We start from the raw sequence: 27,977 nt of genomic DNA, 5'->3' as shown, positions 1-27,977 counted from the left end.
TCATCTCTGACGTACGCCCCACTGCTCTGCGCTGGCCAGCGGGAGAGGCGTGGAACACGCTGGGCAGGTGCCAGGCGCTCACCTACCCACCAGGGAGAGAGCTAAACAAGCCGTATCTTAGCGCTGGAGAATGGGGGTGGCTCGTGGCAACGGGGGGAGAAATCTGGCAGAGGTGTGGAGAGGGGCGTGGGTGAATGGGGGAGACCCTTCTGCCAGTGAAGCGCTCTGGGTCAATACTGAGCTGGGTGCGCCCGCCTGCGGGTTTGATGGCTGTGTAAATATGGTTGGTTTATTGTATCTAGGAAAGATTTTTCACCATGATTTGCTTTGTGAAGGAAGCTATTGCTGGGACATGCTGCCTCCTAGCACCCGCCTGCGCTGCTGGAACTTATCCTGGGCCATGGAACAGTAGCTGATCTCTTGGCCTCATGGATCAGCTGATCCTTCTGGGGGCCCTGAGGTGGCTTCTGTGGGAATGAGAGGAATGAAGAGCCCTCCCTTGCCATGGTGGGAAAGGAGGCCAGCAGACACTGGGGCAGGGGTGTGCAGGGCGATCATCTCTCTGAGCACTTGCCTGCCTGCGCTGGACAGGCTGTGCCCTGTTACACGCTTAGACAGTCATGCTTCCACTGCTTTGTACTGAGTTACATTTTTCAATAAAATTGTCCAGTTCCAGTAACAGCTGAGTGACGTGTCCTTCTCCGGCGTATGAAGCAATGTGCTAGAAATCAGCTTGCCCTCCTCTGGCTGCAGGCTGCAGCCCTGGCTCGGGCTTCTGTCTGGAAGGGCAAGGGTGAACCAGAGTGCTCAGGTGAAAGAGACGTGTCAGGTCACTTTTCAGTAAGCCCTCTCCTCTCCCATGGGTTCATGCTGCAAGCTCCCTCTCCACTACCTCCCCAGGCTGGAGCTGGACAGAGGGCCCAGGGGCTTCCCCTTCCCCAGGTCCCACTGAGTGACAGAGTGGGGTCCCATTCCAATGAGGGGGTTCTCTCCCCATGTCCAGAGGCAGGGGGAGGTCTCCCCTGGGGAGATGCTCAGACACTCTTGCCGCCATGAGCTGATGGGTTAACAGACATTGGAGCAGCAGCTCAAGTTCTGCTCTGTTTACTTTCCCTGCCAAGCGTAGTTCAAAGTGTATTTCTTGCCTTGCCTAGGTGGGGACAGGTCTCTTCCCTGTGTGGGGGAAGGGCAGGATTGAGCAAGCAGTTATTTGCATTAGCCTGTTGCCAGCAGAACAGTGTGCGTGAGATGGACAGACCACACCCTCCTGCCCTCCACACTTCACTAGACAGGCAAACGCACACACCCAGGGTGAGCTCCCCCAGCCTGTGTGGGGAGCAGGGAGCTCTGCAAAGGCCCAGCCTGGGCTCCTATGTCGCAAGGAGTGGCAGTGACCAGTACAGTGGCTAGGATTGAGGGGTTCCTGCTCCCCACCCCCCTTCCTCCCTTGTCCCGCTCTGTAACCTACCTGAGAGCTTGTAGCTGGGGAAGTGGCCCTACGGCAGGGGGTGAGTGCAGCTTTCCGAATGGAGCTGCTCATGGAGACTCGCCCTCATCCCACACCTGCCACCTCCCCACACCTCAGGAGCCGCAGAGACTATTTTGGCAGGTGCAGAGATCAGGCCCTGACTGGCTATGTCCTTCACCCCGTGTTACCAAGTAGATGTCCCACCCAGGAAGTGACCCTCCTTTGCAGGCCATGAGAGAGCCCTTCGTGGCGCAGGGGAGCAGTCCGGGGCCCTGCACTCTGGGGATCGGACAGAGTCTAGCCCTGCTGCCCACCCTGAAGAACTGCCATACTCTAACGGATTTGGCACCCGCCTGGCTCTGCTCTCCACAATACCTGGTAGGTCTGCCCGCCTGACCGGCTCGTTCTCCTAGATAATCAGCAACAAAAATGCTCATTGTTTAGGACAAACTGACCTGGTACGTGACTTGCTGGCTTGAGCTGCGCACTGACCAGATGGGGTCAGTAACCAGCTGGGTCCTGGGCCTAGGAGAGGCGGTGTTCTTTGCCTGACCCCTCAGGGCCATTCCATACCCTCGCTGCTGCAATCATGGGCCCAGCACCGCCCTGGCTGTTGCAGTGAACACAAAAGAGGCTATTCAGGTGGCAGGGCAGGGGCAGACCCAGACCCTCTAGCTCTCCAGCCACAACTCTGCCACTGCCCTTTTTAACTTTCCGCTGAGGGCCACAGGGCTCGTCCTCTCCCAGAGAAAACTCAGGACACCTGTGTCTAAAGCATGGACCCCACCTGCTCATCTCCTGACCTCATGGCTCAGCCTGGACCCTGGACACCACAAATATTAACCCCCATATGGGGCATACAAGACCCTGCCCTTGGACCCCACCTCACTGTGGGCTGGTGCCCCTCCTGACCACACACACGCTATCCAGATACACACCAGAGACCCATCCAGCCAAACACGCCACGGAGACCCAGCACCACAGACATCCTTGCAAGAGGAGACTGAGACCCCCGGGGCTTGACACAGGCCGGAAGGGAGAGTACCGGAGTAGAGCAAAAGTGCAGATTATTGTAATCCATGTGCACCAGAGAGTCAAGTGGCCTTGCACCATTAAGAGGCATGTCAGCAAAGGTGAAAGACAGAGGTGGGGCTAGGGATGGAAACTTACCTGGGTATTCCCAGACTTCCTGGTGAAATTGTTGCAAATTAAATCTCTTTACACCCTTAGGGTATGTCTACATTGCAATCAGCTGTGTGAGTGCACACAGGTAGGCATGTCTATGCTAGCTTTCATCTAGCTAGCACGGCTACCGATAGCAATACAGACGTGGCAGCACAGCCCCAGTGCCTGCTAGGAACAGGAGCACGTAACTAGAATTCCAGGTGGGTTTGTACAGCCCTGAGGCCTGCATCTTCACTGCTGTTTTCAGTCATGCTAGCTAGATGACTTAGGCACCTAAACCCCAGCTATAGATCCTATTTTTAGGCACCACTGCAATCCACAAACCTCCACTCGGCTGCCCCTAACCGTCCATAGATACCTAAACTCATGTGGCACCTCCATTTTCAGAGGAAAGCTGCCTCGATGCCTGTATTTCTGCCTCTCGGTATGCACACTGCTGCCTCCCTCTAGGCAGCAGGACCCTCACCAGAGAAGACAGGCAGGAGCACGGATGCCCATCTTGCCTGCAAGGCCTGATCTGGTAGGTATGCTACACTGCAATAAGAGGTTCAGCTCCCATAGGCAGAAATGAATTCGCTTTAATCCAGCAAGCACAGCTCTGAGCACGCCTAGTGGGCAGGGCCCATTCAAAATCCAGCTGGAGGAACAGGAGCTGCCTTCCCCAGTACGTTTAGCCCAGTGCTTAGAGCAGGGGTGGCCAACCTGAGTCTGAGAAGGAGCCAGAATTTACCAATGTACATTTCCAAAGAGCCACAGTAATACGTCAGCAGCCTCCCATCAGCTCCCCCACCTCCCACCGGCTCCCAGTGCCTCCCGCCCACCCACAGCCCCGCCGATCAGCACCTCCCACTCAGCTGTTTCGTGGCGTGCAGGAGGCTTGGGGAGGGCGGGGGGGCGAGGCCCAGGGCATGGCAGGCTGAGGGGAGGGGGCGGGAAGGGGTGGAGTGGGGACAGGGCCTGTGGCAGAGCCAGGGGTTGAGCAGTGAGCACCCCCTGGCCAGTGCCAGGTTTACAACAGCTCCAGTGACGGAGCTGGGCCCATGCCCAGAAGGGGCCCTGGCCTGCTCCGCTTGCACTGCGCCCCAAGACCCCGCTGGCTCCCCCCGTCCACCACTTGCTCCTCTTGGCCTTCCCGCCAGCTGGCCAAGGGCTCCTCTCTGGCCCCTGGCCAGACCCCAGTGCATCTCCAGCTCCGGGCAGTCTCTGCTTCCCACCACCCGTGAGGCCCCACCTGTCTCCCCGGAGCTGAGCCTCCTGGGACTGGTGCAGAAGCCTGGCCAGCCTCAGCCGGGTGTGGGGGGGGGGGAGGGGAGGGGAACAGTGTAGAGAGCTTGGCTGGGCTCCTCCAAACAAGTGCGTCTTGAGGGACCCCGGCTAGGGTGACCAGACAGCAAATGTGAAAAATCAGGACAGAGGGGGGGGGGGGGGGGGGTAATAGGAGCCTATATAAGAAAAAGACCCAAAAATTGGGACTGTCCCTATAAAATCAGGACATCTGGTCACCCTAACCCCGGCCGGGGCAAGTCCTGGCCTGGCTGATCACGCCACTTCCAAGGGTCCGGAGCTATTCCCGGCCCTGGGACCAGCCCTGGCTGCGCTGCCAGCTCCGCCCAGCAGACACAGTCGCCTCCCAGCAGGGCCGGTGAGTGCGGCCGGGAGGCAGGGCTTGGGGGAGTGGGTCTGTGGGCAGCCTGGGGGGGGGGGGGGGGGTGCTGGGCTGTTAAGGGACAGGGAAGATCTGTGTGTGTTGGGGCACTAGGAAGTGGGGGTTCTGTGGGGGGTGCTGGGCAGTTGTGGTGGGGCTGTGGGCAGGGGTGGTGTTGTGCAGGGCACTGTGCATTTGTGGTTGGGTCTCGGGGGGTGCTGGGCATAGTGGGTCCAGAGGGGGCTCTGGCCATAGGGAATCAGGGGTGTTGGGCGGGGGGGCCTGTGTGGTGTGGCGGGGGCCTGCTCCCGAGGGGAAGGGGCATGCTGGCAGCACGGGGCCGGGCAGGCCACTATGCGTCTGGCAATTGCTGCTTTGTAAATAGTGCCCTTGCACTGGGCAGAGCAGGGCCACCCCTGCCATGCCCCATTGCCTCTGGCTGGCCCCTCGCTCCGGGGACTGACCTCCCCGCGCCATGCTCCATTGCCTCTGGCTGGCCCCTCAGCCCGGGGACTGACCTCCCCGCGCCATGCCCCATTGCCTCTGGCTGGCCCCTCGCTCCGGGGACTGACCTCCCCGCGCCATGCTCCATTGCCTCTGGCTGGCCCCTCGCTCCGGGGACTGACCTCCCCGCGCCATGCTCCATTGCCTCTGGCTGGCCCCTCGCTCCGGGGACTGACCTCCCCGCGCCATGCCCCATTGCCTCTGGCTGGCCCCTCGCTCCGGGGACTGACCTCCCCGCGCCATGCTCCATTGCCTCTGGCTGGCCCCTCGCTCCGGGGACTGACCTCCCCGCGCCATGCCCCATTGCCTCTGGCTGGCCCCTCGCTCCGGGGACTGACCTCCCCGCGCCATGCCCCATTGCCTCTGGCTGGCCCCTCGCTCCGGGGACTGACCTCCCCGCGCCATGCCCCATTGCCTCTGGCTGGCCCCTCGCCCCGGGGACTGACCTCCCCGCGCCATGCCCCATTGCCTCTGGCTGGCCCCTCGCCCCGGGGACTGACCTCCCCGCGCCATGCCCCATTGCCTCTGGCTGGCCCCTCGCCCCGGGGACTGACCTCCCCGCGCCATGCCCCATTGCCTCTGGCTGGCCCCTCGCCCCGGGGACTGACCTCCCCGCGCCATGCCCCATTGCCTCTGGCTGGCCCCTCAGCCCGGGGACTGACCTCCCCGCGCCATGCCCCATTGCCTCTGGCTGGCCCCTCAGCCCGGGGACTGACCTCCCCGCGCCATGCCCCATTGCCTCTGGCTGGCCCCTCAGCCCGGGGACTGACCTCCCCGCGCCATGCTCCATTGCCTCTGGCTGGCCCCTCACCCCGGGGACTGACCTCCCCGCGCCATGCTCCATTGCCTCTGGCTGGCCCCTCGCTCCGGGGACTGACCTCCCCGCGCCATGCTCCATTGCCTCTGGCTGGCCCCTCGCTCCGGGGACTGACCTCCCCGCGCCATGCCCCATTGCCTCTGGCTGGCCCCTCGCTCCGGGGACTGACCTCCCCGCGCCATGCCCCATTGCCTCTGGCTGGCCCCTCGCCCCGGGGACTGACCTCCCCGCGCCATGCCCCATTGCCTCTGGCTGGCCCCTCGCCCCGGGGACTGACCTCCCCGCGCCATGCCCCATTGCCTCTGGCTGGCCCCTCGCCCCGGGGACTGACCTCCCCGCGCCATGCCCCATTGCCTCTGGCTGGCCCCTCGCCCCGGGGACTGACCTCCCCGCGCCATGCCCCATTGCCTCTGGCTGGCCCCTCAGCCCGGGGACTGACCTCCCCGCGCCATGCCCCATTGCCTCTGGCTGGCCCCTCAGCCCGGGGACTGACCTCCCCGCGCCATGCCCCATTGCCTCTGGCTGGCCCCTCAGCCCGGGGACTGACCTCCCCGCGCCATGCTCCATTGCCTCTGGCTGGCCCCTCACCCCGGGGACTGACCTCCCCGCGCCATGCTCCATTGCCTCTGGCTGGCCCCTCGCTCCGGGGACTGACCTCCCCGCGCCATGCTCCATTGCCTCTGGCTGGCCCCTCGCTCCGGGGACTGACCTCCCCGCGCCATGCTCCATTGCCTCTGGCTGGCCCCTCGCTCCGGGGACTGACCTCCCCGCGCCATGCTCCATTGCCTCTGGCTGGCCCCTCGCTCCGGGGACTGACCTCCCCGCGCCATGCTCCATTGCCTCTGGCTGGCCCCTCACCCCAGGGACTGACCTCCCCGCGCCATGCCCCATTGCCTCTGGCTGGCCCCTCAGCCCGGGGACTGACCTCCCCGCGCCATGCTCCATTGCCTCTGGCTGGCCCCTCGCTCCGGGGACTGACCTCCCCGCGCCATGCCCCATTGCCTCTGGCTGGCCCCTCGCTCCGGGGACTGACCTCCCCGCGCCATGCCCCATTGCCTCTGGCTGGCCCCTCAGCCCGGGGACTGACCTCCCCGCGCCATGCCTCATTGCCTCTGGCTGGCCCCTCAGCCCGGGGACTGACCTCCCCGCGCCATGCCCCATTGCCTCTGGCTGGCCCCTCAGCCCGGGGACTGACCTCCCCGCGCCATGCCCCATTGCCTCTGGCTGGCCCCTCAGCCCGGGGACTGACCTCCCCGCGCCATGCTCCATTGCCTCTGGCTGGCCCCTCACCCCGGGGACTGACCTCCCCGCGCCATGCTCCATTGCCTCTGGCTGGCCCCTCGCTCCGGGGACTGACCTCCCCGCGCCATGCTCCATTGCCTCTGGCTGGCCCCTCGCTCCGGGGACTGACCTCCCCGCGCCATGCTCCATTGCCTCTGGCTGGCCCCTCGCTCTGGGGACTGACCTCCCCGCGCCATGCTCCATTGCCTCTGGCTGGCCCCTCAGCCCGGGGACTGACCTCCCCGCGCCATGCTCCATTGCCTCTGGCTGGCCCCTCGCTCCGGGGACTGACCTCCCCGCGCCATGCCCCATTGCCTCTGGCTGGCCCCTCGCTCCGGGGACTGACCTCCCCGCGCCATGCCCCATTGCCTCTGGCTGGCCCCTCGCTCCGGGGACTGACCTCCCCGCGCCATGCCCCATTGCCTCTGGCTGGCCCCTCAGCCCGGGGACTGACCTCCCCGCGCCATGCTCCATTGCCTCCATAGATTCATAGAGTCTAGGACTGGAAGGGACCTCGAGAGGTCATCGAGTCCAGTCCCCTGCCCGCATGGCAGGACCAAATACTGTCTAGACCATCCCGGATAGACATTTATCTAACCTACTCTTAAATATGTCCAGAGATGGAGATTCCACAACCTCCCTAGGCAATTTATTCCAGTGTGAATGGGATCCACAGCAGCCAGTACACTAGGTAGGGAGCTGCCTAAGCTGTCCGATAGCAGATGCTGATGAGAGGGGTGTGTCCTAAACCCTGCTCCACTTAGGGAGTTGGGAGGCCCCTAGCTCTGCTAGCAATGCACAGCCATGAACCCCTTTCCTGGAGCCTGGGGGCCCACAAATATGTTTGGTGCCGGGCCCACAAAAGGTTAATCCGGCCCTGTCCCCGGCACATTGGAAAGTTGGCGCCCGTAGCTCCAGCCCCGGAGTTGGTGCCTATACAACAGTGTTTCTCAAACTGGGGTTGCCGCTTGTGTAGGGAAAGCCCCTGGCGGGCCAGGCCCATTTCTTTACCTGCCCCATCCGCAGGTCCGGCCGATCGCAGTCCGCCACTGCAGGCCAATGGGGGCTGCAGGAAGCGGCGGACAGTACGTCCCTCGGCCCGCGCCACTTCCAGCAGCTCCCAATGGCCCGGAGCAGTGAACCGGGGCCAGTGGGAGCCGCGATCGGCTGGACCTGCAGACCGGGCAGGTAAACAACCCGGCCCGCCAGGTGCTTTCCCTGAACAAGCGGCAACCCGTTTGAGAAACGCTGCTATACAAGGAGCCGCATATTAACTTCTGAAGAGCCGCATGTGGCTCCGGAGCCACAGGTTGGCCACCCCTGGCTTAGAGCACTAGGGTGTTAATTCTCTCCCTGCCTGATGGGGAACCTGGGTCTCCTACCCCTCAGGGGAGTGCGCTAACCACCAGGCTGGCATACTGGGATGGGAGGTTCCAGCACTCTCTCCTGTTGGAGCTTTTCCACGTTAGATAAATAATCACTGGAGCAGGGGGAGGAGAGCCTGGGTCTCCTGCCTCCCAGGAAGGTGCCCAAACCACTAGGCTACAGAGTCCTTCTCTCGCTCACTGGCCCAATGACCAGTCAATAACACTGCTCTGCAGCCAAAATGCTTCTGAAATAAATGTAGTCAAACTTTACTAATTTTGGGTCACTGAGAACAAAAATGATGCTTAAAATTGTTGATTGGCTCTAGTTTTCAAGATATGCTATTGGGTCAGTATATATGACCCTTGACTTGGGAATGGCGGAGGATAAGTGAGTTATAAAGGGAAGGGATCTCAATTTAAACCAGAAATGACTAAAATACATCTTTGACTGGATCTATGAATAAATCTATGACTGGATTTGGACAGTACTTGCTTTTTAGGCAAAATAATGAATGATGCAATCTGAAGCTGGTATTGCGTCATACACGATATGAATTGCATCATGTTATTCCTAGAAGTCATGGATGATGCAATCATAACGAAGCTTACATCACTCTGCTGAACAAATCAGCTCTAGAAATCATACAGTGTCGTGCTCTCTTATTTGTCAGTGTTTGATTTTGCAAAGGGACACATTTCTGTTTAGCCAAAGTGAGCAGAGATGCCTCGTACTTGTGTGAACAGTGCAGATAACTTCTGCTATGTTTGTGGTGAAGTGACTTTTGCATCACAAAAGCGCAGTATAACCACTATGGTTAAGAAAGCCTATCACCTTTATTTTGGCTGCAAAATTGGAGATCAGGACAAGAGGTGGGCCCCACACATATGCTGCAACACTTGTGCAACAAATCTTCGCCAGTGGTTGAACAGGAAAAGGAAATCTATGCCTTTTGCAGTGCCAATGATTTGGAGAGAGCCAACAGATCATACCAGCAATTGTTACTTCTGCATGGTGCCTCCAGTTGGGAAAGGTGTGTCAAAGAAGAAAAGGTGGACTGTGCATTATCCAAACATTCCATCAGCTATACGCCCAGTACCCCACGGAGAAGGACTGCCGGTTCCTGATGCACCAGAATCATTCTCACTTGAGTCAGATGAGGAAGAGGAAGAGGTTGAAACTTCTGGTCCTGAACCATCAATGTCACAGGACCCACATTTTCTCCCATCCTCCTCCTCTGAACCACACCTCATAACACAAGGTGAACTGAATGACCTTGTCAGGGATTTGGAACTACCCAAGAGTAAGGCAGAGCTGTTGGGCTCCAGACTACAGCAGTGGAATCTCCTGGCAGGTGATGTTAGGGTTTCCATGTTCCGTGACCGTCAAAAGGATCTTGTCCCATTCTTCTTCATGGAAGGTGATCTTGTAGCCTGCAACAACATCGATGGTGTGATGGCAGCCCTCAACATCGTTCACGATCCAGATGAGTGGAGACTGTTCATTGATTCATCGAAGACGAGTCTTAAAGCTGTTTTACTGCATAATGGCAATGTTTTGCCATCAATTCCAGTTGGTCATGCAGTCCATATGAAGGAAACCTATGACAACATGAAACAACTTTTGAGGTGCATAAACTATGACCAACATCAGTGGCAGCTTTGTGGCGATTTGAAGGTTGTTGCTCTCTTGCTTGGTCTGCAGACTGGATACACAAAGTACTGCTGTTTTCTCTGCAAATGGGATAGTCGTGCAAGAGATTCTCGCTACATCAAGAAAGATTGGCCACTCCGACAGTCATTGGAGCCTGGGAGGAAAAGTGTTCAGCATCCACCACTTGTTGAATCAAGGAAGATTTTGTTCCCACCCTTACACATCAAGCTGGGTCTGATGAAGAACTTTGTCAAGGCCATTGACAAAACACAAGCAGCTTTCAAGTACCTCCGTGGAAAATTTCCAAGGTTAAGTGAAGCTAAGATAAAGGAAGGTGTCTTTGTTGGTCCTCAGATTCGTGAACTTCTTCGAGATGATGCATTTCACCATGCACTGCGTGGCAAGGAAAAGACGGCATGGAAAGCCTTCCAGTTAGTGGCAATAAATTTTCTCGGAAACAACAAGGCAGACAACTACAGGTTGTTGGTGGAAAACCTCCTCAAGGCATACAAAAGCCTTGGTTGCAACATGTCACTAAAGATACATTTTTTGCACTCTCATCTAGATTTTTTTCCACCGAACTGCGGAGCAGTGAGCGACGAGCACGGCGAGCGATTTCACCAGGACATTGCAACAATGGAGAAACGCTATCAGGGCAAATGGAGCCCATCAATGCTTGCGGACTATTGCTGGACAGTGACAAGAGATGCTCCATTTAATGAATACAAGAGACAAGCCAAGAAGCGCCGAGTAGACACTGAATAGGACTAAACTATGTACAGAATAGTTTTTTGCCTTTTGTTTTATAATAAATTGTATTGATATAACCCTTTTGCTGATTTTTAAAGTGTTACATAAACAGGACAGGTGAAATATTATCATGTAAAGCAACCATAAACACATGAAAAGACCTAGGTTTACAATTTATGATTAAAACTCTACTATCTACACAATATACATAGACATAAAATGTAAAAACTTAAATATCTTAGAAACAGTAGCCAATCAGTTGTTTTAATTGTCATATTTGAATTCAGCACATCAAAATACATAATAAATAGCACATTTTATCTCTGAAGCAGACGACTTCTCAAAAATTGTAGACCAGTGTAATTTATCCACAGTGGAACAGCTTCACCAGCAGAGACTGAGGCAGGCCCATGTCAGACTGCCCCAGAGCCCTGTGGTTAGAGCATGCTGCTGAGAGGTGGGAAATCTCTATTAGTTGTTTCTCCTCATCAGGCGGAGGGGGGACTTGAACTTGAGTCTCCCACATCCCAGGGGTGTGCTCTAGCCATGGGGTCACAAGCTATAAGGGAGGGGGCAGCAGCACCTCCTCCCCCTCTTGTGAAAATCAGCTGAGGCACCAGCTCCAGGAAAGGGGTTCATGGCTGTGCATTGCTAGCAGAGCTAGGGGCCTCCCAACTCCCTAAGCAGAGCAGGGTTTAGGACACACCCCTCTCATCAGCATCTGCTATTGGACAGCCTAGGCAGCTCCCTACCGTGTACTGGCTTCTGTGGATCCCATTCGCAGGTGCCTCTTTCCCCCCATGCACTGTCTGGGCCTACGGGCCTAACCCAGGCTTTGTGGATCACTGTGATTTTCTAGGCACCGTGGCTTACTTGAGCTATCTTTGAGCTAGAAAGGGCTAGCTTTACTCAAGGCCAGCTGGGGTATGTCTACACATGTTGCAATCACATCTCTGAATGCACTGTAGACACACCACTGCTCTCTGGCCCAATGGCTAGTTAAGTGTTTATCCAAAGTAGAACAGCTTCAGCAGGAGAGATTCTGAGAACCCTACGTTGGACTAGCCCAAAGTCCAGGGGTTGGTGCCCTCTCCTGGGAGGTGGGAGCCCCAGGTTTAATTCTCCCCTTGCCTGACGGGGAGAAAGGAGAACCCTGTTCAAATCCCCATCAGGCAAGGGGAGAATTACACCTGGGTCTCCCACAGCCCACGGGAGTGCCCTAGCCACTGGGCTAAAGGTTATAAGGGCCCCATGTGGGTAGGCGAGATAGACAGGCGAACGAACACCTATCTTCACCTGGTTTGAGGAGACTGCTGGGGCTTAAGCATGAGCTAGGTGTCCGGAGGCCTAGCGTGAGGCGTGCATGTGCCCAGCAGCAGAAACAAAACCAGGGGATTTTTACAGTGATAATTTAGCCATTGAGGGATTCAGGTGCCTCCAGGGCTAGGGTTTGAGCAACTCAGTGGCACCTAAATTTCTGAGGCCCAGATCCTCAAAGGTGCACAGGTGCTGCTCCACTCAGCACTGCAACACCTACCCCCTAGGCAGCCTGTTGCCCAGTGGAACCCTCAGCCCCAGGCTAGGGGCCCAGGCCCAGATCCACAAAAGGACATAGGCACCTAATGCCCCATTTGGGGGCAGAGATTCTGGGGGGCATGACCCCAGTGACCCTCACACAGGGCTAGGGACACAAACATGAGTGCCCCTCTCCAGGGCAAGAGAGTGAGGCCCAATGAGGGGAGATGCAGAGACCCAAGGTGCAGCACTGGGCACCAGAATCCCTCTCCACCCAGGGTGGACTTGGGGAAGGAGGTGGACTCCACTTGGTGTCTGTTGTGCATGGGGAGGGCCCAGGAGCATCTCCTGTTCAACATACTACAATGTGTGCATGCTCCTCCATGCACATCACAAACCCTGAGTAAACCTCACAGTCCCCAAAACGGAGGTGTTACTCAGACATGCCAAGCAGGTCTATTACCCCTGTGTCCGACCAACTTCTCAACCAGTCATCAAAGGGGGTCATATAGGGTCTCTGCCAAAAGCTAAGAACTAGCTGGTTGCCATGGTTATTGCACGATAGTAGTATGGAAAATAGTTTAGCAGGTGTCAAATGTAGATTAGGCTGCACAACTGTTGAAGTGAGACTTGGCACTTGGGGCAAGGCAGGGTCTCAGGGCTAGCTCGATCACCACTGGGAATGGTGAACATCTGTGGAGACAGCACAAACAGCCTGTAACTGTAGAAGAGCAAAGGAAATGGCACAAGTTGTTATGCCAAGGAGAAAGTTAGCAGGGGTGCCTCATGAAAGTTGGATCCCAGCTCTCTGAACTGGACAACCGCTGCAAGGACTGACCATTGGGTGAGAAATACCTTGTTAGACAGGAAAGTCACTTGTTAATAAGCATAAGCTGTAGATAGTGTTTTATTTTAATTGGAACCTTAGGTTTCCAAACCCTTAATTTTGGCTACTTCTTTTATTTGAACCTCTATTTCAAGCTCTGTTAATTAAACTTCAATTTGGTTTTATTATAGATCTGTATAAGTGCCATGTGCTAAGGACAGTGCCGAACTGAGGTGAAACCAGTGAGCTGGATGCACTGCTTCCACAGAGGCAGCGGGTGGGTGCATATTAAGGGTGCCCAAAATACAAGGGACTGAACACTTGAATATCACAAAGTGGGGTGCTTGCTTGTAAGAGAATACGCAAAACTGAGGAGGCTAGTTAAATGGAAATTAAAAGGAACAGTCACAAGGGTGAAATGACTGCAAGTTGCATGAAAACTTTTAAAAACACCGTAATAGAGGCTCAAACTATATGTGTACCCCCAAATTTAAAAAATCAGTAAGAGGACGAGAAAAAAAAACCTGCCTCCATGGCTAAACAACGAAGTAAGTGAGGGGATTAGGGACAAAAAGGCATCCCATAAAAACTGGAAGTCAAATCCTAGTGAGGAAAATAGAAAGGAGCATAAACTCTGGCAAGTTTGTAAAAGTATAATTAGGCAGGCCAAAAACAATTAGAAGAGCAACTAGCAAAAGACTTAAAAGCTAACAGCAAAAAGATTTTTAAGTACATCAGAAGACTGCCAAACAGTCAGTGGGGCCACTGGATGATCAAAATGCTAAAGGAGCACTCGAGGAAGACTAGGCTGTTGGAGAGAAGCTAAATTAATTCCTTGCATTGGTCTTCACTGCAGAGGATGTGAGGGAGATTCCCACATGAGAGCCATTCTTCTTAGGTGACAAATCTGAGGAACTGTCCCAGCTTGAGGTGTCACTAGAGGAAGTTTTGGAACAAACTTAAAAATTAAGACAGGTTTCAGAGTAGCAGCCGTGTTAGTCTGTATCCGCAAAAATGGCTTAGTGCCACCCAGAGCATGGGGTTGCATCCCTGACCATCTTGACTAATAGCCATTGATTCACCTGTCCCCCATTAACTTACCTAAATATTCTTTGAACCCAGTTATACTTTTGGCCTTCACAACATCCCCTGGCATTGAGTTCCACAGGTTGACTGTATCTTGTGTGAAGAACTCCCTTTTGTTTGTTTCAAACCTGCTGCCTATTAATTTTATTGGGTAACCCCTGGTTCATGTGTTATGTGATGGGGTAAATAACACTTCCTTATTCACTTTCTCTGCACTATTTATGATTTTATAGACCTCTATATTATCACTCCTCAGTCATCTCTTTTCCAGGTGAACAGTCCCAGGCTTACTAATCTCTTCTTGCATGGAAGCTGTTCCAAACCCCTAATAATTTTTGTTGCCCTTCTCTGTACCTTTTTCCAATTCTAATGTATCTTTTTTGAGATGGATGACCAGAATTGTATACAATATTCAAAGTATGTGCATGCCATGGATTTATATAGTGCCATTATGATATTTTCTGTCATATTATCTTAGCCTTTCCTAATGGTTTCTAACATTGTTAGCTTTTTTGACAGCTACTGCATACTGAGCGGATGTTTTCAGGCAACTATCCACAGTGACTCCAAGATTTTTTTTCTTGAGCGGTAACAGCTAATATAGATCCCATCATTTTGTATATATAGTTGTGATTATGTTTTCCAATGTGCATTACTTTGCATTTATCAACATTTGAATTTCATTTGCCATTTTCTTGCCCACTCACCCAGTTTAGTGATACCCCTTTGCAACCCTTTGCACTCTTCTGTAGACTTAACAATCTTGAGTAATTTAGTATCCTCTGCAAATTTTCCACCTCACTGTTCACTCCCTTTTCCAGAATCATTTCCGAACATGTTGAACAGCACTGATTCCAGTGCCGATACTTGGGTGACCCCACTGTTTACCTCTCTCCACTGTGAAAACGGACCGTTTATTCCCACCCTTTGTTTCCTATCTTTTAACCAGTTACTGATCCATTGCAGGACCCTCTTATCCCAAGACTGCTTACTTTGCTTAAGAGCCTTTGGTCAAGGACCTTGTCAAAGGCTTTCTGAAAGTCCAAGCACACTATAATCACTGGATCACCCCTGTCCACGTGATTGTTGACCCCTTCAAAAAATTCTAATAGGTTGGTGATGCATGATTTCCCTTTACAAAAGCTATGTTGAATCTCCGTCAACGTAATGTGTTATTCTATGTTTCTGATCATTCCAACATTACCAATTTGCCTGGTACTGAAGTTAGGCTTACTGGCCTGTAATTGCCAGGATCACATCTGGAGCCTTTTTAAACTATTGGCGTTACATTAGCTATCCTCCAGTCATCTGGTACTGAGGCTGATTTAAGCGATAGGTTACATACCACAGTTAGTAGCTCTTCAGTTTCATATTTGAGTTCCTTCAGAACTCTTGCGTGATACCATCTGGTCCTGACGACTTCTTATTGCTTAATTTTTCAAAAATAACAGGAGTACTTGTGGCACCTTAGAGACTAACAAATTTATTAGAGCATAAGCTTTCGTGGGCTACAACCCACTTCTTCGGATGCATATAGAGTGAACCATATATTGAGGAGATATATATACACACACACATACAGAGAGCATGAACAGGTGGGAGTTGTCTTACCAACTCTGAGAGGCCAATTAAGTAAGAGAAAAAAAAAAAAAAAAAACTTTTGAAGTGATAATCAAGATGGCTCAGTACAGACAGTTTGATAAGAAGCAAGTGTGAAAATACTTACAAGGGGAGATAGATTCAATGTTTGTAATGGCTCAGCCATTCCCAGTCTTTATTTAATCCTGAGTTGATTGTGTCTAGTTTGCATATCAATTCCAGCTCAGCAGTCTCTCGTTGGAGTCTGTTTTTGAAGTTTTTCTGTTTTAAGATAGCCACCCGCAGGTCTGTCAAAGAATGGCCAGACAGGTTAAAGTGTTCTCCCACTGGTTTTTGAGTATTATGATTCCTGATGTCAGATTTGTGTCCATTAATTCTTTTGCGTAGAGACTGTCCGGTTTGGCCAATGTACATGGCAGAGGGGCATTGCTGGCACATGATGGCATATATCACATTGGTAGATGTGCAGGTGAACGAGCCACTGATGGTATGGCTGATGTGATTAGGCCCTATGATGGTGTCACTTGAATAGATATGTGGACAGAGTTGGCATCGGGCTTTGTTACAAGGATAGGTTCCTGGGTCAGTGTTTTTGTTCAGTGATGTGTGGTTGCTGGTGAGTATTTGCTTTAGGTTGGGGGGTTGTCTGTAAGCGAGGACAGGTCTGTCTCCCAAGATCTGTGAGAGTAAAGGATCATCTTTCAGGATAGGTTGTAGATCTCTGATGATGCGCTGGAGAGGTTTTAGTTGGGGGCTGAAGGTGACAGCTAGTGGTGTTCTGTTATTTTCTTTGTTGGCCCTGTCTTGTAGGAGGTGACTTCTGGGTACTCGTCTGGCTCTGTCAATCTGTTTTTTCACTTCAGCAGGTGGGTATTGTAGTTTTAAGAATGCTTGATAGAGATCTTGTAGGTGCTTGTCTCTATCTGAGGGATTGGAGCAAATGCGGTTATATCTTAGAGCTTGGCTGTAGGCAATGGATCGTGTGGTGTGTCCTGGATGGAAGCTGGAGGCATGTAGGTAAGTGTAGCGGTCAGTAGGTTTCCGGTACAGGGTGGTATTTATGTGACCATCGCTTATTAGCACAGTAGTGTCCAGGAAATGGACCGCTTGTGTGGATTGATCTAGGCTGAGGTTGATGGTGGGATGGAAATTATTGAAATCATGGTGGAATTCCTCAAGGGCTTCTTTTCCATGGGTCCAGATGATGAAGATGTCATCAATGTAGCGCAAGTAGAGTAGGGGCGTTAGGGGACGAGAGCTAAGGAAGCGTTGTTCTAAGTCAGCCATAAAAATGTTGGCATACTGCGGGGCCATGCGGGTACCCATAGCAGTGCCGCTGACTTGAAGGTATATATTGTCCCCAAATGTGAAATAGTTGTGGGTGAGGACAAAGTCACAGAGTTCAGCCACCAGGTTAGCTGTGACATTATCGGGGATACTGTTCCTGATAGCTTGTAGTCCATCTGTGTGTGGAATATTGGTGTAGAGGGCTTCTACGTCCATAGTGGCCAGGATGGTGTTTTCTGGAAGATCACCGATGGATTCTAGTTTCTCTTACTTAATTGGCCTCTCAGAGTTGGTAAGACAACTCCCACCTGTTCATGCTCTCTGTATGTGTGTGTGTATATATATCTCCTCAATATATGGTTCACTCTATATGCATCCGAAGAAGTGGGTTGTAGCCCACGAAAGCTTATGCTCTAATAAATTTGTTAGTCTCTAAGGTGCCACAAGTACTCCTGTTATTTTTGAAAAATTAAGCAATAAGAAGTCGTCAGGACCAGATGGTATCACGCAAGAGTTCTGAAGGAACTCAAATATGAAACTGAAGAGCTACTAACTGTGGTATGTAACCTATCGCTTAAATCAGCCTCAGTACCAGATGACTGGAGGATAGCTAATGTAACGCCAATAGTTTAAAAAGGCTCCAGATGTGATCCTGGCAATTACAGGCCAGTAAGCCTAACTTCAGTACCAGGCAAATTGGTAATGTTGGAATGATCAGAAACATAGAATAACACATTACGTTGACGGAGATTCAACATAGCTTTTGTAAAGGGAAATCATGCATCACCAACCTATTAGAATTTTTTGAAGGGGTCAACAATCACGTGGACAGGGGTGATCCAGTGATTATAGTGTGCTTGGACTTTCAGAAAGCCTTTGACAAGGTCCTTGACCAAAGGCTCTTAAGCAAAGTAAGCAGTCTTGGGATAAGAGGGTCCTGCAATGGATCAGTAACTGGTTAAAAGATAGGAAACAAAGGGTGGGAATAAACGGTCCGTTTTCACAGTGGAGAGAGGTAAACAGTGGGGTCACCCAAGTATCGGCACTGGAATCAGTGCTGTTCAACATGTTCGGAAATGATTCTGGAAAAGGGAGTGAACAGTGAGGTGGAAAATTTGCAGAGGATGCTAAATTACTCAAGATTGTTAAGTCTACAGAAGAGTGCAAAGGGTTGCAAAGGGGTATCACTAAACTGGGTGAGTGGGCAAGAAAATGGCAAATGAAATTCAAATGTTGATAAATGCAAAGTAATGCACATTGGAAAACATAATCCCAACTATATATACAAAATGATGGGATCTATATTAGCTGTTACCGCTCAAGAAAAAAAATCTTGGAGTCACTGTGGATAGTTGCCTGAAAACATCCGCTCAGTATGCAGTAGCTGTCAAAAAAGCTAACAATGTTAGAAACCATTAGGAAAGGCTAAGATAATATGACAGAAAATATCATAATGGCACTATATAAATCCATGGCATGCACATACTTTGAATATTGTATACAATTCTGGTCATCCATCTCAAAAAAGATACATTAGAATTGGAAAAAGGTACAGAGAAGGGCAACAAAAATTATTAGGGGTTTGGAACAGCTTCCATGCAAGAAGAGATTAGTAAGCCTGGGACTGTTCACCTGGAAAAGAGATGACTGAGGAGTGATAATATAGAGGTCTATAAAATCATAAATAGTGCAGAGAAAGTGAATAAGGAAGTGTTATTTACCCCATCACATAACACATGAACCAGGGGTTACCCAATAAAATTAATAGGCAGCAGGTTTGAAACAAACAAAAGGGAGTTCTTCACACAAGATACAGTCAACCTGTGGAACTCAATGCCAGGGGATGTTGTGAAGGCCAAAAGTATAACTGGGTTCAAAGAATATTTAGGTAAGTTAATGGGGGACAGGTGAATCAATGGCTATTAGTCAAGATGGTCAGGGATGCAACCCCATGCTCTGGGTGGCACTAAGCCTCTGGCTGCCAGAAACTTGGACTGGACAACAGGGGATGGATCACTGGATAATTGCCCTATTCTGTTCAGTTCCTCTGTAGCAGCTGGCACTGGCCACTGTTGGAAGACAGGATCCTGGGCTAGATGGACCATTAGGCTCACCCAGTATGGCCATTCTTATGTTCCTATAGAAAAGAGTGGGGCTCATGTGATGCTAGCAGCCAGTGGATTGGGAGGGTTTCCCATGGTTGGCACAGACAGGACTCCCCCCACCCTCTGAGCAAGTGGTAGTGATTCACCCCAGACACCTCTGGTAACCCTGAAAAAAATCACAGGAGGTGAATAAGGAATCAAACCCTGGCCCCCAGCTGGACAGAAAGCTGTCTGGACATTACGTACACTGCGGTGTAGCGCTGAGCACATTGTGCTTGCACTTGTTTTGCCTAAGCAGAGTCAAGCCCTGGGTGACCAGCACAGCTCCCTCACAAGATGAGGCATCAGTGATCAGCACTGTGATGAGAAGCAGGACGCGGAGGAAATGAGAAGGGGCTGGACAGAAAGCAGGCCTCAGTGTGTATTACAGAGCTCTGGTGCTGTGGAGGGACAGAGATCACTTTCAGGGCTGGTCCAAGCACAGCTTTGCACAGACAACTACAATGGTAGAAAAATCAATGTAGATAAATTGATATAACCCCCTAGGTGTCTGCAGTTACAGCAGCATTGCTTGCGTTGGATAAGTTCTCCCAGTCTAAGCAACTTAATACCAAGAGAAGTGTGGCCACACAAGGGGGCTGCGCTGCGCTGATTTGTCTACACAAAAACACTGTAACTACCCAGAACAACCTCATGGAGCCAGTCTGGGCAGGAGACGACTTAGCCCAGAAGGACATCTGAATTTGGGGAGAGGCAGACGGACTTAGACCGAAATGGCTCGTCTGGCCTTCCCATGGGCAGCTGCCATACAGAGGCCTCACATACTGGTGAGCCCAGCAGCAGCATCTACTGGGTTACTGGCAGCCTGCCCCCATTTGAGTTAGGGTGGCCTCATGCATTCCTGGATACCGGACATGACTACTTCTGGGAATGATGCGGACATACCCCTGCCAGCATGACCTCGCCCCCTCCACATCATGACCTTGCATGCATGTAGCAGGGACGGAACAGCACGCTCTTCAAAAGGGCGTTTGCCCAATACAGGACAAAACCACATCCGGTTCGGTCTCAGTACTGGATGGGAAACAAATCCCACAAAAGTTGGACAGGACAGCCCAGTTTAATACCGGAGGAGAGGCCTGCCTAAGCCCAATGCCAGGCAACACAAGAAATCCACAGATCAAATCCCTCCTCAGAATTAGACGACTTCTTCCTGCATCACCCACCCTGGAAATCCCCTGAGCCAAGAGCCCCAGCTATGCGCTGGGTACCTGGGCAAAGGTCACAGAGCTAGTCTAAAGTGGCGCTGAGCACACTGAGTGCCCAGGTGGTCACATACGCACAGCCGGCCCAGCCCTGTTCCCTTACATGGCCTGGCTTATCAGAAGAGTCTGAGGCCTTGTCCCAGCTGGTTTTATGGCTTGATAGCCCCATAAGCCCTGCCAGGCTCCACCTGTTTATCTGGTTTCTCACTCTCTGCTCTCATAATCAAACCCTAGGAGATGATTAACACAGGCCCCAGCCCCCTCAGAGGGCCAGGCCCACAGCAGGTGGGATGGTGGGCAGAAGAGGTGACAGCACCCCAGGCACGCTCAGTGAGCACCAGCAGGAACTATTGCACACAAATCCAGAGCTCCATGCCATCCACGAGCTGCCAACTCCCCAGGGCAATGCAGGAGAAGGGGAGAAGAGCCCCTAACTGGGGCAGCCACCTGCCACAGCAGGGCTGGAGAAGGGGACTCCTGATCCGTGCAGGGCAGCCCCTTCCCCAGGGCAGGGAGGGAGAGGAGGACACCTGGCCAGGGCAGCCACCCTGTCAGTGCAAGCCAGGAGACGGGGGCTGGCGTGGGGTGGCTGTTTCCCCTACACATGGAGAGGAGCAGGGCAGAGGCAGGCCAGCTTGGGGAGTGCTGCCCAATAATTCAGAGAAACATGAGACAGTGTTGGCCCCTGCAGGGACGCCTCCCCTAACCCCCCCCGGTCCCGGGCCCCACGGGGGGCGGGGGGGCGCTGCCCTAACCCCCCGGTGCCGGGCCCCACGGGGGGCGGGGGGGCGCTGCCCTAACCCCCCGGTCCCGGGCCCCACGGGGGGCGGGGGGGCGCTGCCCTAACCCCCCGGTCCCGGGCCCCACGGGGGGCGGGGGGGGCGCTGCCCTAACCCCCCGGTGCCGGGCCCCACGGGGGGCGGGGGGGCGCTGCCCTAACCCCCCGGTGCCGGGCCCGGCGGGGGGCGCTGCTCTAACCCGCGGGCGCTGTTCACTCAGCAGAACAAAAGGAGCCTTGTGCGGCCGCGCCCTGGGCCAGCGAAACCCGCCTCACGTGACCGATACCGGCCGGGAGCGCGCGCGCTAGCAGCTCTCCGCCAGGGCCCGCTCTCATCCCCGCCCCGCCCCGCTGGGGCCAGCGCGCGCGCGGCACCGGGGTCATGACCCCTCCCGCAGGGAGCAGTGGGCGGGGCCGGGCGGGGGAAGCTCTGGCAGCGTGAGGGGCGGCACCTGGGACAGCCCCGCCCCCAGGGAGTCCCGCTGGCTCCACCCCTACGTGAGGCGGCGTTGCGCGGCCGGTCACCTTGGTGACCGCCCCGCGCCGCCTCGCCCCAGGATGCTCCGCTGGTTCGGCCGCCCCCGGCTCTGCCTCATCCGGGTCCCGCAGCCGCCGGCAGGGCCCCGGGTGCCGAACCGCGCCGTCGCCGGTTCCGCCAGCCACAGCGCGACCGGGCGCACTTCGGTGACGTAAGCGGTCCGCCCCGCCCACAATGCATTTCTCCCCCTCCCCCCGGACCGCCACGTGCCCGGCGGCCCGGCCTGCCCCGTAGCGTTCCCATACGTCAAGTCCCCAAACAGGCACTGGGGCAGGGGAGTAACTGGAGGGGCTGCTGGAGGGGGTATTTCGGGGGCTGCTGGAGGGGGTATTTCGGGGGGTGCTGGAGGGGGACCTGGGGGGTGTTGGAGGGGGTATTTCGGGGGCTGCTGGAGGGGGTATTTCGGGGGGTGCTGGAGGGGGACCTGGGGGGTGTTGGAGGGGGTATTTCGGGGGCTGCTGGAGGGGGTATTTCGGGGGGTGCTGGAGGGGGACCTGGGGGGTGTTGGAGGGGGTATTTCGGGGGCTGCTGGAGGGGGTATTTCGGGGGGTGCTGGAGGGGGACCTGGGGGGTGTTGGAGGGGGTATTTCGGGGGCTGCTGGAGGGGGTATTTCGGGGGGTGCTGGAGGGGGACCTGGGGGGTGTTGGAGGGGGTATTTCAGGGGGTGCTGGAGGGGGTATTTCGGGGGCTGCTGGAGGGGGTATTTCAGGGGGTGCTGGAGGGGGTATTTCGGGGGCTGCTGGAGGGGGTATTTCGGGGGCTGCTGGAGGGGGACCTGTGGCCTCACTCTCCAGGTGCTGAGCAGCGTGCTGCTCCCTGTCATGGTGGCCGGGCTACTGGGCAGGCCAGGGATGCGGCACCAGCCTGTCAGTGAGCACCTCCCTGTGAGTCGCTTTCTTCCTCTGCTGGGTGGGGAGCCAGGGCCTGGCGCTGTCACCCTCCCAGCCGGGCTCTGAGGTCGTGGAGGCGCAGGCAGGCAGCCCAGCTGAGAGGCACTTGGTGGCGCCATTTACCTGGCGGTCTGGGCCGGGGCAGGCAGGATCCGGCAGCTGCGGTGCGGGGGAGGGACCAATCGGGGCATGGAGACGACTCTTTCTGAGCTGCAACTGATCCACAAGGAAAAATCCCAGATACTACTTCTTATTTGAAAAATGTGCCCAGACTGAGAGCAGACTACCAAAAAAGAGGTCATGTCTGGGAAAACCCGGACATATGGTAATCCTATGTCCCTGGTCCAGCCTGCCCAGCTGTGTCCTGCCCCCAGCCCGTGTCCTGCTCCTGACCTATGTCCTGCTCCCAGCCCAGTTCAGTGCCCATGTTTTGCAGGCCACTGCCCCTCTCCTACGTAGTGTTCGACGGGCCTGCGCCACAGCCCCCACTCGTCTTCCTGCACGGCCTGCTGGGCAGCAAGGGCAACTTCCGCGCCATCGCCCGGGCCCTGGTGCAGCGGAGCGGCCGCAAGGTGAGCACCAGGGGCAGGGCCGGGGGGCAGCCAAGGGCCTGAGTGCCAGGCCCACCCTGCCCAGCTTGCAGCAGCTTCTCTTCCTTGCCAGGTGCTGACAGTGGACGCGCGGAACCATGGCGAGAGCCCGCACAGCCCCACCATGAGCTACGAGGCCATGAGCCTGGACGTGCAGCGCCTCCTGCGCCGGCTGCACATCCCCAAGTGCGTCTTGGTTGGCCACAGCATGGGTGGCAAAACTGCCATGACACTGGCGCTGCAGTGGGTACGTGCATGTGCGGCTGCCAGGGAACAGCCAGCAGGATGCAGAGTTTGGGGCAATTGCTGCTGTTTGCCCATCCCACACCACATGGGTTCCTCTGCCATAGGGCCTGACAAGGAGCACAAACGCCCTTCCCTAGGGGTGCAGGAGGGCACACTGGGGGTGTCATAGTCGCTGTTCTGTGAGGAATAAGCCCAGCCTGTGCTGTCTCGGCGGGGCTGAGCGAAGGCAAGGTGGAGTTTGTTCCTTTCTCTGGGCCCTGGCACTGGCCTGGCCTATGCACTCAGCTCACAGTCAGCACAGCGCAATGGGACAGGCTCCCTCTGTATGACTGCCCCAGAGTGCTACTCGCATGGAGCTAATGGATCCTGCCTTAAGGAGGGATCCATTTAGGGGGAGCTGGGATCTTCTCACACCTCAACTGAGTGGGAACCATCTGACCACTTCTCATGGCAGAGCCCAGGCAGCACACGGCGCCACAGGAAATGGAATGGCAGTTCGGAACCAGGGGCTCTTCTCTGCATCTTCATAGAAGCAACCTCCCAGCATAGTCCTAGGGCTGCTGTGCACCTACAGCTGCTCTCTCTCCAATGAGGACTTCATTGCCTGTGGGCTTAAAGAGTCCCTCACATTTTCCAACACCCACTGTCATAAGTCAGGTTGCTGGGTTCTGTCTCCTGTGACTCCCTGCCATTTCATCCGGGGAATTAATCTGCATTCTCACAGTCAGAGTTACTGTGTCATGTCCCACCCCAGAGGTGGCTGCATTTCAGGGCTAGCTGACAGCTCCCTGCCATGGAAACAAAAACTGGATATGAACGCCCTGTTTTGCCTTCGCTGTCCGCTCTATTGTGTGCTCTGGGATCTTCGCTGGGGAGTGGCAGGCAGGTCGGGGCTGGAAGGCACTTGGGTAGAAGCTCCTCCCCAGAGCTAGCCTTTCTTGGGGATGCATCTGTTTGGGGGGCTTCTGACCATTCCTCGGGATCCTTGTGGCCCTGAGCAGGGTTCCTGCTGGAGTGAGATCCCTGCACTCGCTTGTGTCCCCAGCCAGATCTCGTGGAGCGCCTGGTGTCTGTAGACATTAGTCCCACAGAGAGCGTGGCTGTGACAGATTTCCCAGCCTACATCTCTGCCATGAGGAGAGTGAGCATCCCAAATGGAATCCCCCGCTCCACAGCACGCCGGCTGGCAGAGGATCAGCTGCGTCCAGCCATCCAGGTACGATAGCCCACGAGGAGCCCTCCCCTCTCCCAGAGTGGGAGCACACTGCCCCAGAGCCGCCAGCCCCAGCCGGCGCTTTTCCATCCCCATGCCCTTAGTCCTGGCCCTGATGCCTGTCTGACCCTCAGCAGGGCCCACACTGGGGCTTGGCACTGTGGCCAGCGCATCTGTCGTGGTGGTGGGGGGAGGGGGTGCTGCTGTGCTGGAGCAGACACATGGCACCTGGCTTGCCAGGTCTGCTGCTGCGGGTGTGTGATGGAGTGTCCTGGGGCATCCCTGGCTGGCATGTATGTGTGCGCTGTGACAAATGGATATGCTTTACCCTTGCTGCAGGTGTCGGCGGTAAGGCAGTTCCTGCTCACCAACCTGGTGGAGGCCGAGGGCCGTTACATGTGGCGGGTGAACCTGGAGGCCATTTCCCACCATATGGCCAATATCGTGGGCTTCCCTGTGTTCCATGCCCCTTACCCAGGACCCACGCTCTTCCTAGCAGGATCTGACTCGCCCTATGTCAGGTGAGTCCTGGGACTCTTGTGGCTCTGAGACCCACAGCTTGTTCCCTCTCACTCTGCTGCCACATGTACTGAGGGATGGAGTGAGCCCTGGGCTCCCTGAGCTGGAGGGGTGTGTGTATCCCCAGCGTGAGCCCTGGGCTGACCGTGTTTGGGGGGGGGGGGGGATCCCAGTGTGAGCCCTGGGCTGACCGTGTTTGGTGGGGGGGGCGGGGGATCCCAGCGTGAGCCCTGGGCTGACTGGCTTGGGGGGGGGGATCCCAGTGTGAGCCCTGGGCTGACTGGCTTGGGGGGGGGATCCCAATGTGAGCCCTGGGCTGACTGGCTTGGGGGGGGGATCCCAATGTGAGCCCTGGGCTGACTGGCTTGGGGGGGGGGGGGGGGGATCCCAGTGTGAGCCCTGGGCTGACCGTGTTTGGGGGGGGGATCCCAGCGTGAGCCCTGGGCTGACTGGCTTGGGGGGGGGGGGGATCCCAGTGTGAGCCCTGGGCTGATCGTGTTGGGGATCCAAGCGTAAGCCCCATGCCCCAGCTCTCCCGTACGTTCTTTCCCCCTGAAGCTCCGAGGACTACCCAGAGATCGAGCGGCTCTTTCCCGAGGCAGAGATCCAGTATATCCCAGGTGCTGGCCACTGGGTCCATGCAGATAAGTCCCAAGACTTCATCACAGCCATCTGCAACTTCCTGCTGCTGCCATAGAGCTCCTTCCTGTGCAGGCCGAGAGAGCGTGATTCCCGGGACTGCCTACTCCTGGATCACCACATGAAGGACATGGGGATCCTCTTGGGGACAGATCACTGCTGAGGTGTGGCCCCTGTCCACAAGCAGGGCCTCTGGGATGGAAGGCTCAGCATCTGACCCATGCATCTGTGTGGCAGGCTAGAGCAGAGAGTGAGGCAGGGCTGCACTGCCAGGGCCAGGATCTCTCTCCACCCCATGCAGCTGGAGGTGATTTGGCCTCAGTGCTTGTTCCAGCGGGCCAGGGCAGATCTGGAGTTGAGGCTCCCCCCAGGCCATCATGCCCTTCCATGTGCATCCCCAACGTGTTGGGGCAGTGGCCCATGGGCTCCCTGGCCCTGTTCTTCCCTCTTACTTGAATCCTTTCTTTGGGATCTTAAGGCTGTTCCCATTCCCAGCCCCCTTCCCCAGCTGCCTCCAGGCACACACAGACCCTTCACTGGGCCGTTTCTCAGGGACTCTGAGCTCTAGGGTGGGCGATCAGAGTCCAATCTGTCCAGATTCCAGCGTGCAACCCCAACCTTGCTGGAGGTTCCCATCCTCCACCAGAGGCTGGAACCAGAGCGCTGCCTACTCTTACACTGCCTTTCTGTATAACTTCCTGGGACTCTGTACAGTATTTAAAATAAAGCCAAATCAGCACGGAGGCATCTAAACCTACAGGCCTTCTCCCAGAGGCAAGACAAGGGGAGTGGGGCAGCAGTGAATTGGGCAGCATGGTCTCCTCTCAGCCTTAGCAGAATGAGAGTCCAGAGATTCTCCTTGCCTCACAACATAAGAACCAGGGGACATCAATGAAATTAAAAGTCAGGAAATTCAGATCAGATCAAAGGAAATGCAGTACTGTTTCACCCAACACATACAACTGTGGAACTCACTGCCACTGGACATCATTAAGGCCCTGAGTTTATCCAGACTCAGATAGAGACTGGGCATTTATCTGGATAACAAGAACTTCCAGACTCAACAATTAATGTTAAAAGAAGAGTTTTGGAAGGGAGATTAAACCCTCCTGCTTCAAGGTTTAACTGATCATTAGGGATTAGGATAAGATATTTACAGGGACAGATTATCCCAGAGATGCTACTCTGGGGTTCCTGGAAGCATCTGATGATGGCCACTGTCCAACACAGGGTACGGGCTAAATGGACCAGTCTGGCAATTCCTGTGTTCCTATTCCTTGTGCTCCTGGACGCAGTCTCCTTCTGGGGTTCGACTGGGGTGAGCACAGCCTGGAATGAGGGGTGCACTGACCTTGCTATTTTCCAGGCTCCAGAACTATTGATTCTTTGGTTCCAAGAGTAGAACTTGCTCACCGCAGGAGCAGCAAATGCCTCCTTAGGATAGATTATAGATTCTAAACCAGAAGGGACTATTTTAACATTTAGTCTGACCTGCATACTGCTGGCCAGAGAACTTCCCTGAAATAATTCCTGGTTGAATACTGCAGATCTTTTAGAAAAACACCCAATATTGATTTTTAAATTCCTTTGGTAAATTGTTCCAATGGTTAATTACCCTCACTGTTAGAAATGTGCAGCTTATCTCCAGTCTGAATTTCTCTACCTTCAGCCTCCAGCCATTGGATCGTATTATACCTTTGTCTGCTAGGTTATTAGGCCCAGATCCACAAAGGATCCCAAGTTCTATTGAATTCTTTGTTCTATGTTGCACGATTTACTAAGCAATCCAGATCGCTCTGTGTCAGTGACTTGTCCTCTTCGTTATTTATAGAACTCTGTGTAAATCTGCCGATATCTGCTCTATATCCAGATATCTGCATCCGCGAATCATTTTTGCAAATTGAAGATCAGATGCAGATACAAATTTTGTATCCGTGCAGGGCTCTAGTTATTTACCACTCCCCAGTCTTTGTGTCATCTGTAACGTTTATCATGAGGTTTTTATGTTTTCTTCCAGATCACTGACAAAAATGTTAAATTGCATAGGGCCAAGAACCGATTCCTACAGGACCCCACTAGAAACACTTGCTTAATGATGATTCTTCATGTAGTTACATTTTAAACCCATCGGTTAGCCAGCTTTTAATCCATTTAATGTGTGCCACGTCAATTTTATATTGTTCTAGTTTATTAATCAAAATGTCAGGTGGTA

General features: G+C 54.5%; 1 protein-coding gene across 1 annotated transcript; it reads left to right on the top strand.

Annotated features, from left to right (window-relative positions):
- Positions 1–21,687: 21,687 nt before the first annotated feature.
- On the top strand, positions 21,688–25,823 carry ABHD11 (abhydrolase domain containing 11). Its single transcript, XM_065418449.1, has 6 exons — positions 21,688–21,818; positions 22,995–23,130; positions 23,222–23,395; positions 24,440–24,610; positions 24,947–25,128; positions 25,685–25,823. Exons 1-6 carry the CDS (start codon positions 21,688–21,690, stop codon positions 25,821–25,823), a joined length of 933 nt encoding a protein of 310 aa, XP_065274521.1.
- The last annotated feature ends 2,154 nt before the right edge of the window (positions 25,824–27,977 follow it).

The sequence above is a fragment of the Emys orbicularis genome, chromosome 17, assembly GCF_028017835.1.
Source record: "Emys orbicularis isolate rEmyOrb1 chromosome 17, rEmyOrb1.hap1, whole genome shotgun sequence".
Taxonomy (NCBI): Eukaryota; Metazoa; Chordata; order Testudines; family Emydidae; genus Emys; species Emys orbicularis.
The sequence above is the reverse complement of the archived record's forward strand: the minus strand, read 5'-3'. Positions and strand labels throughout refer to the sequence as shown.